This window comes from Urocampus carinirostris, chromosome 7 (assembly GCF_059441175.1).
Source record: "Urocampus carinirostris isolate Australia breed hairy pipefish chromosome 7, RoL_Ucar_1.0, whole genome shotgun sequence".
In the NCBI taxonomy this organism is placed as follows: Eukaryota; Metazoa; Chordata; class Actinopteri; order Syngnathiformes; family Syngnathidae; genus Urocampus; species Urocampus carinirostris.
This window is the reverse complement of record NC_142355.1, coordinates 15,614,275-15,627,997: the sequence shown is the minus strand read 5'-3', so window position 1 is coordinate 15,627,997 and position 13,723 is coordinate 15,614,275. Positions and strand designations below refer to the sequence as shown.

The following is a 13,723-nucleotide window of genomic DNA, read 5'->3' as shown; positions in this document are numbered from 1 at the left end:
AATACATATTATACATGGTTACATATATTTACGAAGAAAGACGGTACACCGAGAGAGTTTTCAAAGCTTTCATAATAATAATATAACTTTCATACCGAACCGTGCCTTTGAAAGATACCAACACGCTAGTTAGGATCACGCTCGCAATGTATCAAACGCCCCTGTTAAACAAAGCATCCCGTATTTGTGAAATTCAATAAGAGCTTACTCTGTTCACTCCACGCATCGGCCCAGTATTGCAGCACCTCCGGGAATGGTGCGTTCACACTGATTGCTGCCCGGCCTTGTAGCCAGCTTTTTGGCTGAGAGCAAGTGTCTCGGTCTCTTGGCTTTGTAGTGTATTATGATTTGACCGATAATGGATAATTGATATAGAATATAGAACAATAAACCTCTACAAAATCCCTCCCCTCACGGTAGATCGTCCTCCACTTCCTCCTCATAACTATTGCCATCAAGGGCGTCTTCCTCATTATCGAAACGTACCTTAACTTTATAGACAATGTATGCTTAAACTTAAAGGTTGCAGTCTTTCTTGGTGCACATATTCTACTGGTCTTTTATACTCCAGCGCCGCTGGTGGCCGTTAGAAAAATTCCATAAATTGGCCGCTTCACTGAATAAGCCGCAGGGCTAAATAAACATTTGGGAAAAAAAGTAGCGGTTTATAGTCCGGAATTTACGGTAAATAAAGATACAATCACAAAGAGATACATCTTAATAAGAACACAAAAAGACATTCCTGCACATTTCTTAGGCCGACAAGTGGGAGTTTTGATGCTGGAGGTATTTGGCTCAAGATCCCCTACCTTTTATATTTAATGCAAAGATCAGGACACTCAAGAATGGTGTTCCTGCTGCCTAGGGAACGACCCCCTAAGGCAGCAGGTCCAAAGATACTCATATATATATATATATATCCAAATGAATGTTGTGCCATCTCACCTTTCCCACTCTCTCTCCTCTCACCTTTCCCACTCTCTCTCCTGCAGTTGACTTGCTGCTGCTCGCTCCTGAAACTAATACTTTGTGTAAATGTATAAAATCCTTCTGACCATATTATTCAGCATATTTAATTCTAGGGAAAAGTTTTATTTCCTGAATTAAGGGATTAGATAGCTATAGAACGTTTTTCTGTCGTGATGGGTCTTTCTAAATTGCCAGGCGTTTCCATCAATTTGAGGAATAAGTATAGAAAGAGGGCAGCACAGCGGGGCAGTGGTTAGCGCTTGTGCGGCACAGTTCATGTCATGGGAACCTGTCGTGGGTTCAAATCCAGCTCCAAACTTTCTGTGCGGAGTTTGTATGTTCTCCCCGTGCTTGCGTGGGTTTCCTCCGGGCACTCCCGGTTTCCTCCCACATTCCAAAAACATGCATTTCAGGTGAATTGGCCGGTCCAAATTGTCCCTAGGTGAGAATGAGCGAATGAGTTGTCTGTTCCTGTGTGCCCTGTGATTGGCTGGCAACCAGTTCAGGGTGTCACCTGCCCACTGCCCGAAGATGGCTGGGATCGGATGAGCACCTATGAGAATTATTGTTTTTAATAATAAATACTGTTATTATATAGTATGCTGAGAATGGATGGAGACATCAATGATAATGATGATGACAGTGAAAGTGGTAGTGGTGATGATAATGATGACGGAGTTACTGTGCATCCACAAAACTTGTGTAAACATGTAAATTCTTGAGGCGTTTATTATATGTAAATGCACCAGATATTTAGCTATAAGACACAATTATTAAGGAGGTGGCGTAGGATCGAATAAGCATAAGCTTCTTCCTATTCCTATTCGGACATGTTAGGTTCACATTGTTTTTGTTTTCATTGATTAATTCATTGTAAAACAGGACACATGTACTGTATGTCAATCTCGACCGTACCTTGAGGTTTGTTATCCTAGATGAGAAAAGTGCCCCCAAAAGCTGGATCAGTCATTTTGGTTTTGCTGACTCTCTGAGTTGACAACCTTCCCAGAAAGACATTTTACTTTCCCAAGCCAGAAAAAGTTTGGCAAGGATCACAATATTTTAGATGCAACCAAGTAGGTCACTCTGGTAGTAATTGACCCCGCCAAACAGGGAAATATCACTCAAACATGCTTTTGCTTCTCAACGCAGGTGATCTTCGAATGTCACACAGCTATCTTTTGACTATGGTGACTGAGCATTTTTACCATAAAGACATTCCAATCCCAAAGGCCAGAACAACATCAATACCATCCTTACAGGCAGTCAGGTAGGTTACCGTAGATGTCAACAATGCCCCAAGAACAGCTGACTGAATAACTTTTGGTTTTGCTGACTATTTCTGACTTGACAACATTCCCAAAAAGACATTCTACTCTCCCAGACCAGAACAGGTTCGGCCAGGATCACTATAATATGTTTTGTCTAATTTATCCCCATATTCAATAGCTGGTAATATTCTGTAGGAACACAGAATACCGTTTTTCAAATAACTACCATTGAGAAGCTCAAGCATAAAAAAGGTTCAAAGAAGGACGGACAGTTTTGTATCCGCGCTTCATCTCTGCTAGCCTCTGGGAAGAGGTACTGCAGTGTGCGGTGCAGGACCACCAGGCTCCGCAATAGTCTAGTCCCCCTGGCCATTAGACTGTTAAATGGTCAATCTAATATATAGTTAACTTAAATCTAAACGGCTGCTAATCCGATTTTTTGCACTAGTGGCAGTTTTTTTTTAATAGCTTGCCACTCCTTGCACACTTGCTCTCTGCACTATTGTACTTACAGTGTTATTGTTACAGTGTACTCTTCTTGCACTATCGGCACTATGGTAAAATACTATACGAAGCCATAACACAATACAGCTTTATTTATATCAGTACATTGAAGGAAACTGTGTGGGTCAGATCCATCGACATTTCGTTCTGTATACACGTGTACTAGAATGACAATAAAGTAGATCTGAATCTGAATCACCTTAAACTTTTAAACGGTTTACTTTTGCTGGACGCATTTGCGTTGTGCTTTGCCAAGTACTTGAGTACTGGAAATTGGGTACGGCTCATTAAACAACACACGCTAATTATTTGAAAGAAGCCAATTCAACCGGATCAGGTACATGCCAAGCAAACACATAGCGTTGTCTTCACCGTGACAGGTTACATTCCGTCTTCTTTACTCAAGATGAAAGGTGTGTCATCACTAATAAGGCCAAAGCATCTTCAAATAACTTTAATTAGTTGTTCCAAAACAAAAGCGAAGCCATATCAATATTTTCTCTCTCACCTTTCTTTCTTTCTTTGTTATTCGAGACCAAAAAAAAGCTATTTAGATTCAGAATTTACAAAACACGTTTTAGACAAGGCCTCGTAAACGGTGTTACTTTGCGGGCCTTGCCTTAATGAGAATATTAAAGCATCCGTGTGAATTTTTTGACCACTAGGTGTCGCTGTATTCGGTCATGCAACCAAAAACCAGTGCTACAAAGCACAAATGACAAATAAAAACTACTGAGACTCAAAGTGACCCTAACACACCTGACTACTTTGAAGAAGAACAAGTAAAAAAATCAAAGGAAAAAGAACAGAAAAACGGAAAGAAAAAGAAAAAAAGCAAGAAAAATGAAAAGAAGAAACAAAAAAGGCAACAATGGAAAAAAAAAGAAGACAAATGAGGAGGCAAAATTAAAAAGCAAGAAAAAAATAAACATAGATGAAAATAAGGAAAAGTGTTTTGTAGCAGCTAGATGGCTGACAATGATGTCAGCTCCTTCTAAGTGAGCCTCATGTTAATTAAAATAAATACAAATATCCCAAGTGTGAATCAAGTCCAAGTACTTGCTTTTTATTGATAATATGTTCATTTTGTTGAAACTTCCCAGCCCCTAATATACATTACATATAATTAGTACCTACCATATATATTATTTTGTTACTCTTCTAATATCTATACAGACGGTCCCCTACTTACGACCATTTGACTTAGGCAAAACGGTAGATACCAAAATTTTTTACGGGATGGCGAAAAATATTCGGAAATTGCTGTTAGTTGGATTTTGTATTTTGTGCACCTTTTTCCAAGTACAGGGCAGTACCGTAGTGCTTCTTTCCGCCGCGTGGCCCGGCGAGATTTCACCCAGCATCCACCCCGAAGGAGAAATCCGGCTTCTACTTCCTGGTTCGTGTTCAATCATAACAACGTGTAGCGTATCTCTAGCGCGCTAAGAACTTTGACGTTTTTATTGTTTAATATCTCGTGCATCCATCGATATGGTGGGTGTAAAGCGTAATGAATAGGCGAGCCGTTTCTTTGAAAATGAAAGTGTTATAAGAAAGCTTGATGCGGTTGAGAAAATGATTGGGTGGCTTTTTTTTTCATCCTCTTTTTACCGAGGAGGACGAAGTCGCCTAACTTTTTCCAAAAGTAAGTAAAACCCCTTCCTCTCCGCATAGAAAAAGGAGCCGTCTTTAATCGGGTATGTTTAGCATCAGCTTGTCTTTAGCGAAGACTATTGCTTTAAGCATGTACTATCACAGTTGTTAGATCTGTGTATCTACTTGAAGTTGCTCAGTATATTGTTTACATGATACAAATTGATATTGTTTGTTATCATTGTATGTTGCAGATTTCTAAGAATAGGAATAGAACATGAGTGGAAATGGTTGTGGTTCATTTAATGCAAAAAATAATGCCATCCAACTTCAAAAGTACAAAGGTACGATGACAATTTGCACAGAATGAAACGTTTCAACCTGAGTTAAACAATTTACATATTGCACAGTTCTAGCATTTCACAGTATCGAGGTATAAGAGTTGAATGTATTACAGTAGGACCTTGCTACTACGCGGTTCCACGTTCGCGGGTTCAGAGCTTCGCGGGTCTAAAAAAATAATAATAATAAAATTTAAAAAAATAAAAAAAATTATATATATATATATATATATATATATATATATATATATATATATATATATATATATATATATATATATATATATATATATATATATATATATATATATATATATATTAATATGTATATTTATTATTATTATAATTTTAATTTTATAATTTTTTTAAGCATTTTTGAAGGGGCTTCGCTACTTCGCAGATTTTCACTTTTCGTGGGTGGTTTTTGCCCCCATTAACCGGGTCTAAAAAAAAATAATAATACAAAATAATTTTTTAAAAAAAAGTTTTTTTTTGTTTTTTTTTTAAGGTTACACGATCCCAAAAGATCCCAGTTGTGCAAGGACATGCTGCATTTGGCCTTCTGCAGCCAAAGTAACGCACCATTTTTGACCGTCAGTAAAGATAACAATATTGTAACGGCAGAAAAAGTAATGAGTTAGATGACCCCTTTACTGAAAAAATAATGCTGTCAATTAACGGCGTTATAAACCGTTATTACCAAGGCCGTAGCACCGCAAACACACATAACGCGCAGTGCGTAGGGCATCAAGTGCCCAGGAGGGCACCAAAAGATATCAGGGCCGTGAAAAAAGTGAAATGTGCTAAGTGTTAATAATCTGCGCTCATACGGTTAAACAATAGAAAAGCAGCATAAACTTAATTTCCAGAGAAAAGATTCTGCTTTGTGCCCCCGCCTAGCTGCAGTCTCACGGTGCCGCTCTCCCTTCCCACGGGTACGTTCGATTATGCCTCATTCAAAATTTGGTGAACACTTTTGCAAACATGCCTCGAAAGGAGTCTGGTGCGGAGAAAATAACAAAAAAGAAGAAACGAGCTAAAGCTCATGCGTCGCTTGCCGGTAATCAATGTTGAAATAAAAAACCTCAGGATTGTACCGTATTTACGCACCCCTTTGGCGCACTGTTTTAAATGGCGCGCTCTCCTTGGTTCGAATTATTTTTTTGGCGGCTCCTATGTCGCACTGGTCTAATGGATGCGATCGCTCCGGCGCACTGGCCTATTAGACATGAGTCTCACGCCTTTAATACCAAAACAAATGTGCTTAGTAATGGGCACCTTAAAGCAGGGGTGTCAAAGTCAAATGGACGGAGGGCCAAATAAAACATTTGGCTACAAGCCGAGGGCCGGACTGTCCAATCTTTACTGAAACCAAGATTTAACCTACTGAAAACACAACAAATATATTACAATATGATTGGATAAATAAAGCAATATTTTCTTATGACTCTGTCAGTCATTTTTAATTTCAGCAGGCACAAAATACAAATGTCCTTTATATAAAAAACTCATAACATAAACTCATAACCATTTTCTATCAGTCAATCATCTGAAATTATTAAAAAGAAATATTGCCTCGAAATACAATAAAATAAAGTGCAAAAATCTCTTGTTACTTAAAACCAATAGCAATCAACACACTGGACCTCATCTGTCCTGCTCAAATGTACATTGACTTTCCTTTCTGTGCTTTCTCTGGGTTAGTGTGAAAAAAAGAAATTACTGATTAACAAATAATAACAATCAAAAGTCTTCTAAATAGGAGACAATTTTGTCAAAAGACTGTTGTCCACATCAAGATCTATTTTCCATGAAAAGCCGAAAAACAAGGAACACTCCCAGGACAGAGTCGGCAAACAAAAACAACATAGTCAACATAGACAATAAAGCTTTAAAATTCCCGAGGGGAACAACAAAAAACAAGACCTTCTTTATGTGCATATTTAACTTTTAAACTTGAACGGAGTAAAAACTTCAAATTTGTAATTGCACAGGAAACATTACTGTATTATTACTGTATTTACATACATTTATATACAGTACTGTATTACTACAACTCTACATTACTTGTTTGAGGCTGACGCTGATACTTTTCCAGCTACCTCCGTGAACATGTACTCCAACTCCCACCTTGTTTGAAAGCCCCGGTTTTCAGTGTCCACCTTCCGTTTAGCCATTGTTGATGGGTATATGTGGGCTAATTTTTGCTGTTATGCTAATGACTGCTGCTGATCGACTGCTGAATAAATCAAACCGCCTCCCGCTTTGCTCCCGCTCGGCGCGTCCCCGTTGCATTGTGGGAAATGTAGTATTCATGCGTACTGCGGGTTGCTGGCTTGCAGCGGCCTGCGGGCCGAATCTAATAATATATTGATATCGTCACGCGGGCCAGGTAAAACCCTCTCGCGGGCCTAATGTGGCCTGCGGGCCTTGACTCTGACATATGTGCCTTAAAGCATTTGTGCTTAGGGAACACAAATGGCTAGCAACGGCCCTGGTAATTACCGACACTGATGAAGTGACTATGCCTTTTTTTCCCTGCTTGGCCAATTAATGTTCAGTCATATTTTGCCATTATCAGTTTAATAACTATCAGCGTCTTTGTTAAAGGAGATCTGTCCAATATGGAACTATTGATGTGTCCTTACGCCAGGTGGAGCTTGGCAGATGTGCTAGTTGGTACTTAAAGTTTCATGCGCTACATATTCCAAGTGATATAAAGTCACACACAACAATCTTCAGCTTAAACAAATGGTTTTAGTTATTTCACTTCAAGCCTATTCAATACGCCAATTACAAGCGACACATATGATCCAAAGGAACAATAACAACTCCGCTTTAGCTTAGGGGTCAAAACTCTTTGCCCCTTCTGGGTAGGATAACTGTCAAGCAACATGTCATGATTACTCATTACACTCACCTGTGCCTGCTCGTTCGGCGCCAGCTGCTGCTGGTTACCTGATTGGGTCCCCGTCCTATTTAAGCTAAGTCCTTTCACTCGCCTATTGTCTGTCCATCAGCGAACCTCTGTTTTCACAAGGCAAGCATTTTTGATTCTGACTCCCGTCGGTCCTGTTTTGTTACCCTTTTTCCACTCGTCCTTTCCTAATTTACCCGTTTGTTTCCTGCTACAACCCGTTTTTTCACCCGACCACGTTTTGATCTCTAGTCCCGGCTAACGACTCATTTTTTTATCCCGACCACGTTTTAAACTCCCGTCCCGGTTAACGACCCGTTTTTTGATCCCAACCACGTTTTTATTTCACGTCCCGGCTAACGACCCGTTTTTTGACCCCGACCACGTTTTGATCTCCCGTCTTGGCCAACGACCTGATTTCTAACTACGCTACGATCTCCCGCTCCGAAAGATCCACTTCCGCATTCAGAACACGCTCCGATCCCGTGAGCGGCTTGCCTCCCGCGTCCAGCGAGTCCCGGATCGCTGCCACTGCCTTTCCTCTATATTTCAATAAACTTGTGAGTAACGTTACGCATCTGGGTCCTCCTTCTGTTCTGGTCGTGACACAACAAAGGCGTTCTTACCTTTCTACACCTAAAAATTAACCTGCACTACCATGGGTAGAACAAAACTAACAATATTTGACACACATACATTTTGGCTTTATTCACATCACAATGAACTCTCGCTATTCCATTGATTTTCATCGTGCAATGTATTATGCATTCTGATTGGCTGAAAAGTCTTAACTTCGTTTCTACCTGATGATTGAAAATGTTTATTGACAGTGCTGTACAGTAGTTTTTGGGAAAAAAATTGTACATCACTTTTATTTGTGAAACAAATAAAATATTCGTTATTTGGTTTCAGTGTATAATAAGGTACAGTTTTGATTGGGTAATATTTGTGAACAAATTTAAGGTTTCTACTTCACTGATATCACATTAATGCAAAAACGGAGCATGTTTTATTATTTTAGGGCCCCGACCCCGATGAAGGAACGGGACAGTCTGGAGAGCTTGGGTCTCCTCCTTTGCACACATTCTGTATGCAAACATATGCTTTTGAGTCCGTGCAGAGTTCATCTTCCCAGAGTCCAGCTGTAATGGACAAATGTTCAAGTAAAAACACATCATATTATTCATCTCAACTTTAACCATCAAATTGACTTACTATTTGCCACCATCTCGACACAGGAACCAGTTTCATCAGGCTCGCCGTTATTGTCGTCAAAATTGGTGAAATCCTCCACCGAGCCGTCAGTCCAAATGAAATCCCCATCCTGGGAATAGCAGAGAGAAACATGTCTTTTATTATTAATTCCACTCAAGATTCGTTCACTGTTACCACGGCCACATTTAAGCACTTTTAGGGTCTTTGAAGCCAATTTTTCCATTTCTCCAATACTATTAATAGCAAAAAGACCTGCTTGGATCAGGTAATTTTTAGAAGCAACAAATTTATCGTCGCTTTACAAATGTTATTTTTGTGCATATATTAGTTTTTTAGACAAATATCTCCCCATATAAGTGTTGGGTAAAAACGACAATATATGAAGCGTACATTCTCAGTAGCAGGCAGTTTTTCAGCTTGCAAATCAACACTGGAAACGCTAGCTTAAATTTTTTAATGGCCCATAATAAATTTCGATAATTTATGTGTAATCATTGCACTGTGTAGCATGCACCTGTACTCTTGGAGCGATGCCGCTTCATAGGACAATGCCATACAAATTAATGCCAGCTACCGGTCAACACAATGGAAGAGGAAATGCAATTTCAAAGCAAAACCATCCGAGAGCAGTGTCCGCGTCTTCTTTAAACAGCCTTCTTGAGTACCAAGGCAACAATTTTTAGGTATTTACAAGCACTTTACCCATAAAACACTTTTTAATCCTTGAAAACGCAACGTTAAAATTCAAGCTTTTTCAAGGATTTTTAAGCAACCGTAGTAACCCTGTCCCGACGTGTTGGTGTTTCAGATTCAACATCATGTTCATAGAAAAAGAAAGCTCATTCATAAAGTTTATCTATGTATTACACATCAAATTTCGCATACCTATTTATAAAACAATATCCTGCTTTAAGATTTACTGATTTCAAAATACCTGAAGTAAAGTCTTCTTTGTAGATATTTCTCAAATATCAACCCCTTGTCTTGGTGCTGTTCAGGATTTAGAATGTTTTATTTTGTTAATTTTAAATTATTATTCAATTTATTATTCTTTTGCAGGGGTGGGCGTACTTTTTATTTAGCCGCATTGGATTAAGATAGATAGAATGGGAAACAATGATTCATTTGGTTTTGTTTCATATTTATCACTACAGTCTGCAATCCGATACAGTGATAAAAGAAGAGAAAACAATGAAGGGTACTCTTTCAAAAAGACATATTGCTGTATGTCTTTTAGTTGAACATTTCACTCAGGCAAAAAAAAAAAAACACAAAAATGGAGAAAAGTCTTTTTTAGAAAAGCAGCAACAATATGCATTTATGGATAAACAAACATGCAGACGAGTACATTTTATATATAGATTTTGCTTTAGGATGTATACATAGAACATTCAATCAAATTGTTTAGGAGACACTCAGAACTAAAGCAAAACAATGAATTTGTCAGGACCAGGAAAGAAAACGGGAAGCAGAACCCAATCACGTAACGTTACTCACAGTTTATTGGGGAGAAGAGAAAGGAGCGCACACTCGATCTGGAGATCGTTGATCGCGGGGAGTAGATTGCTCGGAATGCGGAAGTGGTCAAAATCAAACAGATCGTGGCGAGAGCATAACAGGAGCAAAAACACAGGAAAAAAAATGGAGATTCACAGGGCTTGGCAGAAAAAAAGCTAAAACACGGAAAAAACGGGGATTCTCAGGGTTTGACGTGTCAAAACAGAATTTCGCAGATGCTCCGAAAAAAGGAGACTCACAGGACAGTGTTTAAGTAGTGACAATCTGCAATCTGCTCCTCGCAACCAAGGATCTCCGGATCGAGTGTGCGCTCCTTTCTCTTCTCCCCAATAAACTGTGAGTAACGTTACGCAAGTGGGTTTTGCTTCCTGTTTCCTGTCCTGGTCCCGACAGAACGCTATGACCACAAGTAGTTGCACCGGACAGAGGGCACGGTCTGGCAATTGTCCAGTGACGTCACCGCCCTTCAACTGCTGTTCCAGCAAAATAAGCAAAGAATGCGGCGCCAGCAGGAGCAATTAGCTCAGCTGACTAAGCTCCTGTCGCATAGGCTGTCGGCAACGGCGCCCCCTCCCGGGGGCTCTCATCCTGCCGTGCTGCCGTGTTTCCCGCTCATTCGGCACACCGACTTGCCTGCCATGGGGATTGCTGTGCCTCGAATGCGGTTTCCGGGAAAATATGACTGATCTGTCCGAGGTCCCAGTCGGCCTCTCCGCCGCACAGGTCCGCGGCTCCACCGCGCACGTTGGCTGCTCCGTCGCACACGTCGGCCGGCCTAACACACCTGTCTGCTGGCCTGATTCGCCTGTCTGCCAGTCCGACTCTTTTATCTGCCAGTCCGACTCTTCGGACTTTTCCGTCTGGCAGCTCGACTCTTCGGACTCTTCCGTCTGCCGGCTTGACTCGTCCGACTCTTCCGTCTACCAGCTGGACTCGTCCGTCTGCCAGCCCAGCCTCTTCTTGTTCCTGCTTTTGCCACGCCTTCGGAGGCTAAAGTTGGGCCACCCTCCTCGGGGGCATCAGCCCATTCTGGAGAGCAATGTATTTTGTTTTTGTTGGGACTTCTGGAGCCGTCCCTTGAGTGGGGGGGTTCTGTCAGTTGCCATGGCGCCCAATTGGCCCCCGTCGTGTGGCGCTAACTTCTGTCGTGGTTACCATGGCGCCCAATTTGCCCCGCCCATTGACACCAGCTGAAACTCATTGACATCTTGCTCCCTGTCACTACTTAAACGCTGTCCTGTGAGTGTTTTTTTTTTTTGTTGGAGCGTGTGCAAAACTCCGTTTTGACACGCCAAGACCTGAAAATCCCCGTTTTTCCAGCTTTTGCTCTTGTTTTGCCAAGCCCTGTGAATCTCCATTTTTTTCTGTGTTTTTTCTCCCTTTTTGCTCTCGCCACGATCTGTTTGATTTTGACCATTTCCGTGTTCCGAGCAATCTACTCCCCGTGGCCAACGATCTCCGGATCAAGTCTGCGCTCATTTCTCTTCTCCCCAATAAACTGAGTAACGTTACGCGAGTAGGTTCTGCTTCCTATTTCCTGTTCTGGTCCTGATAGAATAATGTCACTGTTTGAAGCACTTAATATCCATAAAAAAACTCCACATGAAATACAGGTAACTCCATTGAATTTGATAAATATCCTATAAGATAAACGAATTACCCGATACAAGAAATAGAAAGTAAAGGATAATTTATATATATATATATATATATATATATATATATATATATATATATATATATATAAAGAATATATATGATATAAAGAAATGTATAAATTATATTTCAAACAAGCAAATGTATCTGCCAGTGGAACAAAATCTTCTCAATTGAACCAAAATTGTATTTGAGTTATTCTATCACATGTTTTATAACTCAACAATATGTGGTTTATGAAACCCTCAAGACAAGATTCAGTCGACACCTACCGCAATTGTGTCGTGAAGTCCAATCCAGCCGTCTGTTACAGTATTATCCAGAAATAATTGCTGAACAACTCTATTTTCCAAGTCATTATGAATTGAGACAAGATTTCCTTCTAGAACTTGGCAGGCCTCCTAATGTAAAGAGAATGTGAAGTCAATTTCTAAGAATCCGGATGCATCAAACGCCAATCATTAACGGACAACCATCACAATGTGTGTGTAAAAGTCTTTCTTACCTCTGCATCAGCAAAACTTGCCGCCGTTGCTTGAAAAATATAACAATGGCAGTCCAACTGAGTCCATCCAGAAGGACATTTAATGTCTGTTTGAAGAAGATAATAAGATGTGTCAATAAAATTGGATTTTAACCAAGAAATTGTTCATTTGAAAGGAATCGCCGAGTCATAGCTACCAACTTTTCCAAAATCTCAGAGGGCAAGACCACTTTGAAGAAAAAAGAAGAACAGTAGAAATATCAGACTATGGTGTAAAAAGGTCAATTAATTGAATCTGCCTTTTTCTGACATTGACTGCTAATAATATCCAAGATAAATTCTATATAAACTGGCAGTAAAATAGTTTAATTCTGTCAGTACGATTTTGGACTTACGACTCCCGTGAACAGTACAGCGATCCCAAAGAGGAACAACGGGCAAAGGGTAAATGCCATCTGTGTGATAAATGAAATATATATATCAGATTTTGGCAAAATAATAGGAAAAAAAGTACTTATTCCAAAGGCCTGATCAAAATGAATTGAAAAAGGATGCAAAATGTTGTTCAAGTTACCTTTTCCCTTGTGTTGCGTGTTACTGTTGTCGACAACCATGATTCCTTTTATACGATGTCTTCTCAGCCTTGGAATTTTGAATGTGTCACTTCATTCCAATGTCACATGACACACCAAAACAGGTCTCACAAGGATTCAAGTAACTCGGAAAAATAATTGTCGAGCTTAATCAGGGATGTTCCACAAACACAAAATTTGTTACTTGGAAGTGCTGATCGCTGTTGATACTGAAAGACGTGACTGTAACTAGTTACTTCATTTGAAAAGTAGTAAGTTGTGTTCTACCCCTTAAATGTCAACCATTTTGAAAGCACACTTGTGAAACCTGATATAGTTCATATAGATACATATTCTATAAAATAATACCACAACCTTGATGTGAAGTTCTATGAAGAACCAGATCTTTGTAAGCAGGGTTGGGTAGGGTTACTTTAACTGGATTACTTTCAATTACTTTTGGATTACTCCAATACCAGATAAGCTAATAAAAGACTAAAGAAACAAAATATGAATAAAATTACTAAATTTTGTGCAGGCTTGGGGAGTAACGAAATAAATGGAACGGCAAAAATGATGTTGGCAAGCTGTTTGGATTTATTTTCATTTTGTTTCTGTCGCATTTTATGTTAATTTTGCCGGAGATCAAAGAGATCAAAGCCAGGAGAGAAAGCTTACCACGT

At 39.8% G+C, this 13,723-nt stretch overlaps 1 protein-coding gene across 1 annotated transcript; it reads right to left on the bottom strand.

Annotated features, from left to right (window-relative positions):
* Nucleotides 1-8,612: 8,612 nt before the first annotated feature.
* Nucleotides 8,613-13,072, bottom strand: LOC148362452 (echinoidin-like). The gene is made up of 7 exons (XM_088340348.1): nt 13,043-13,072; nt 12,864-12,923; nt 12,670-12,697; nt 12,490-12,575; nt 12,257-12,385; nt 8,811-8,919; nt 8,613-8,737 (listed from the first exon to the last, which is right to left on the bottom strand). Exons 2-7 carry the CDS (start codon nt 12,921-12,923, stop codon nt 8,613-8,615), a joined length of 537 nt encoding a protein of 178 aa, XP_088196474.1. The 5' UTR covers nt 13,043-13,072.
* Nucleotides 13,073-13,723: the final 651 nt, after the last annotated feature.

Coding starts and splice junctions, on each gene's coding strand:
- LOC148362452 (XM_088340348.1), bottom strand. CDS start 12,923: ATGGCATTTACCCTTTGCCCGTTGTTCCTCTTTGGGATCGCTGTACTG. Junction 12,386..12,489: donor CAAGTTTTGCTGATGCAGAG/GTAAGAAAGACT, acceptor TCTTTACATTAG/GAGGCCTGCCAAGTTCTAGA. Junction 8,738..8,810: donor TGTCGAGATGGTGGCAAATA/GTAAGTCAATTT, acceptor TGTCCATTACAG/CTGGACTCTGGGAAGATGAA.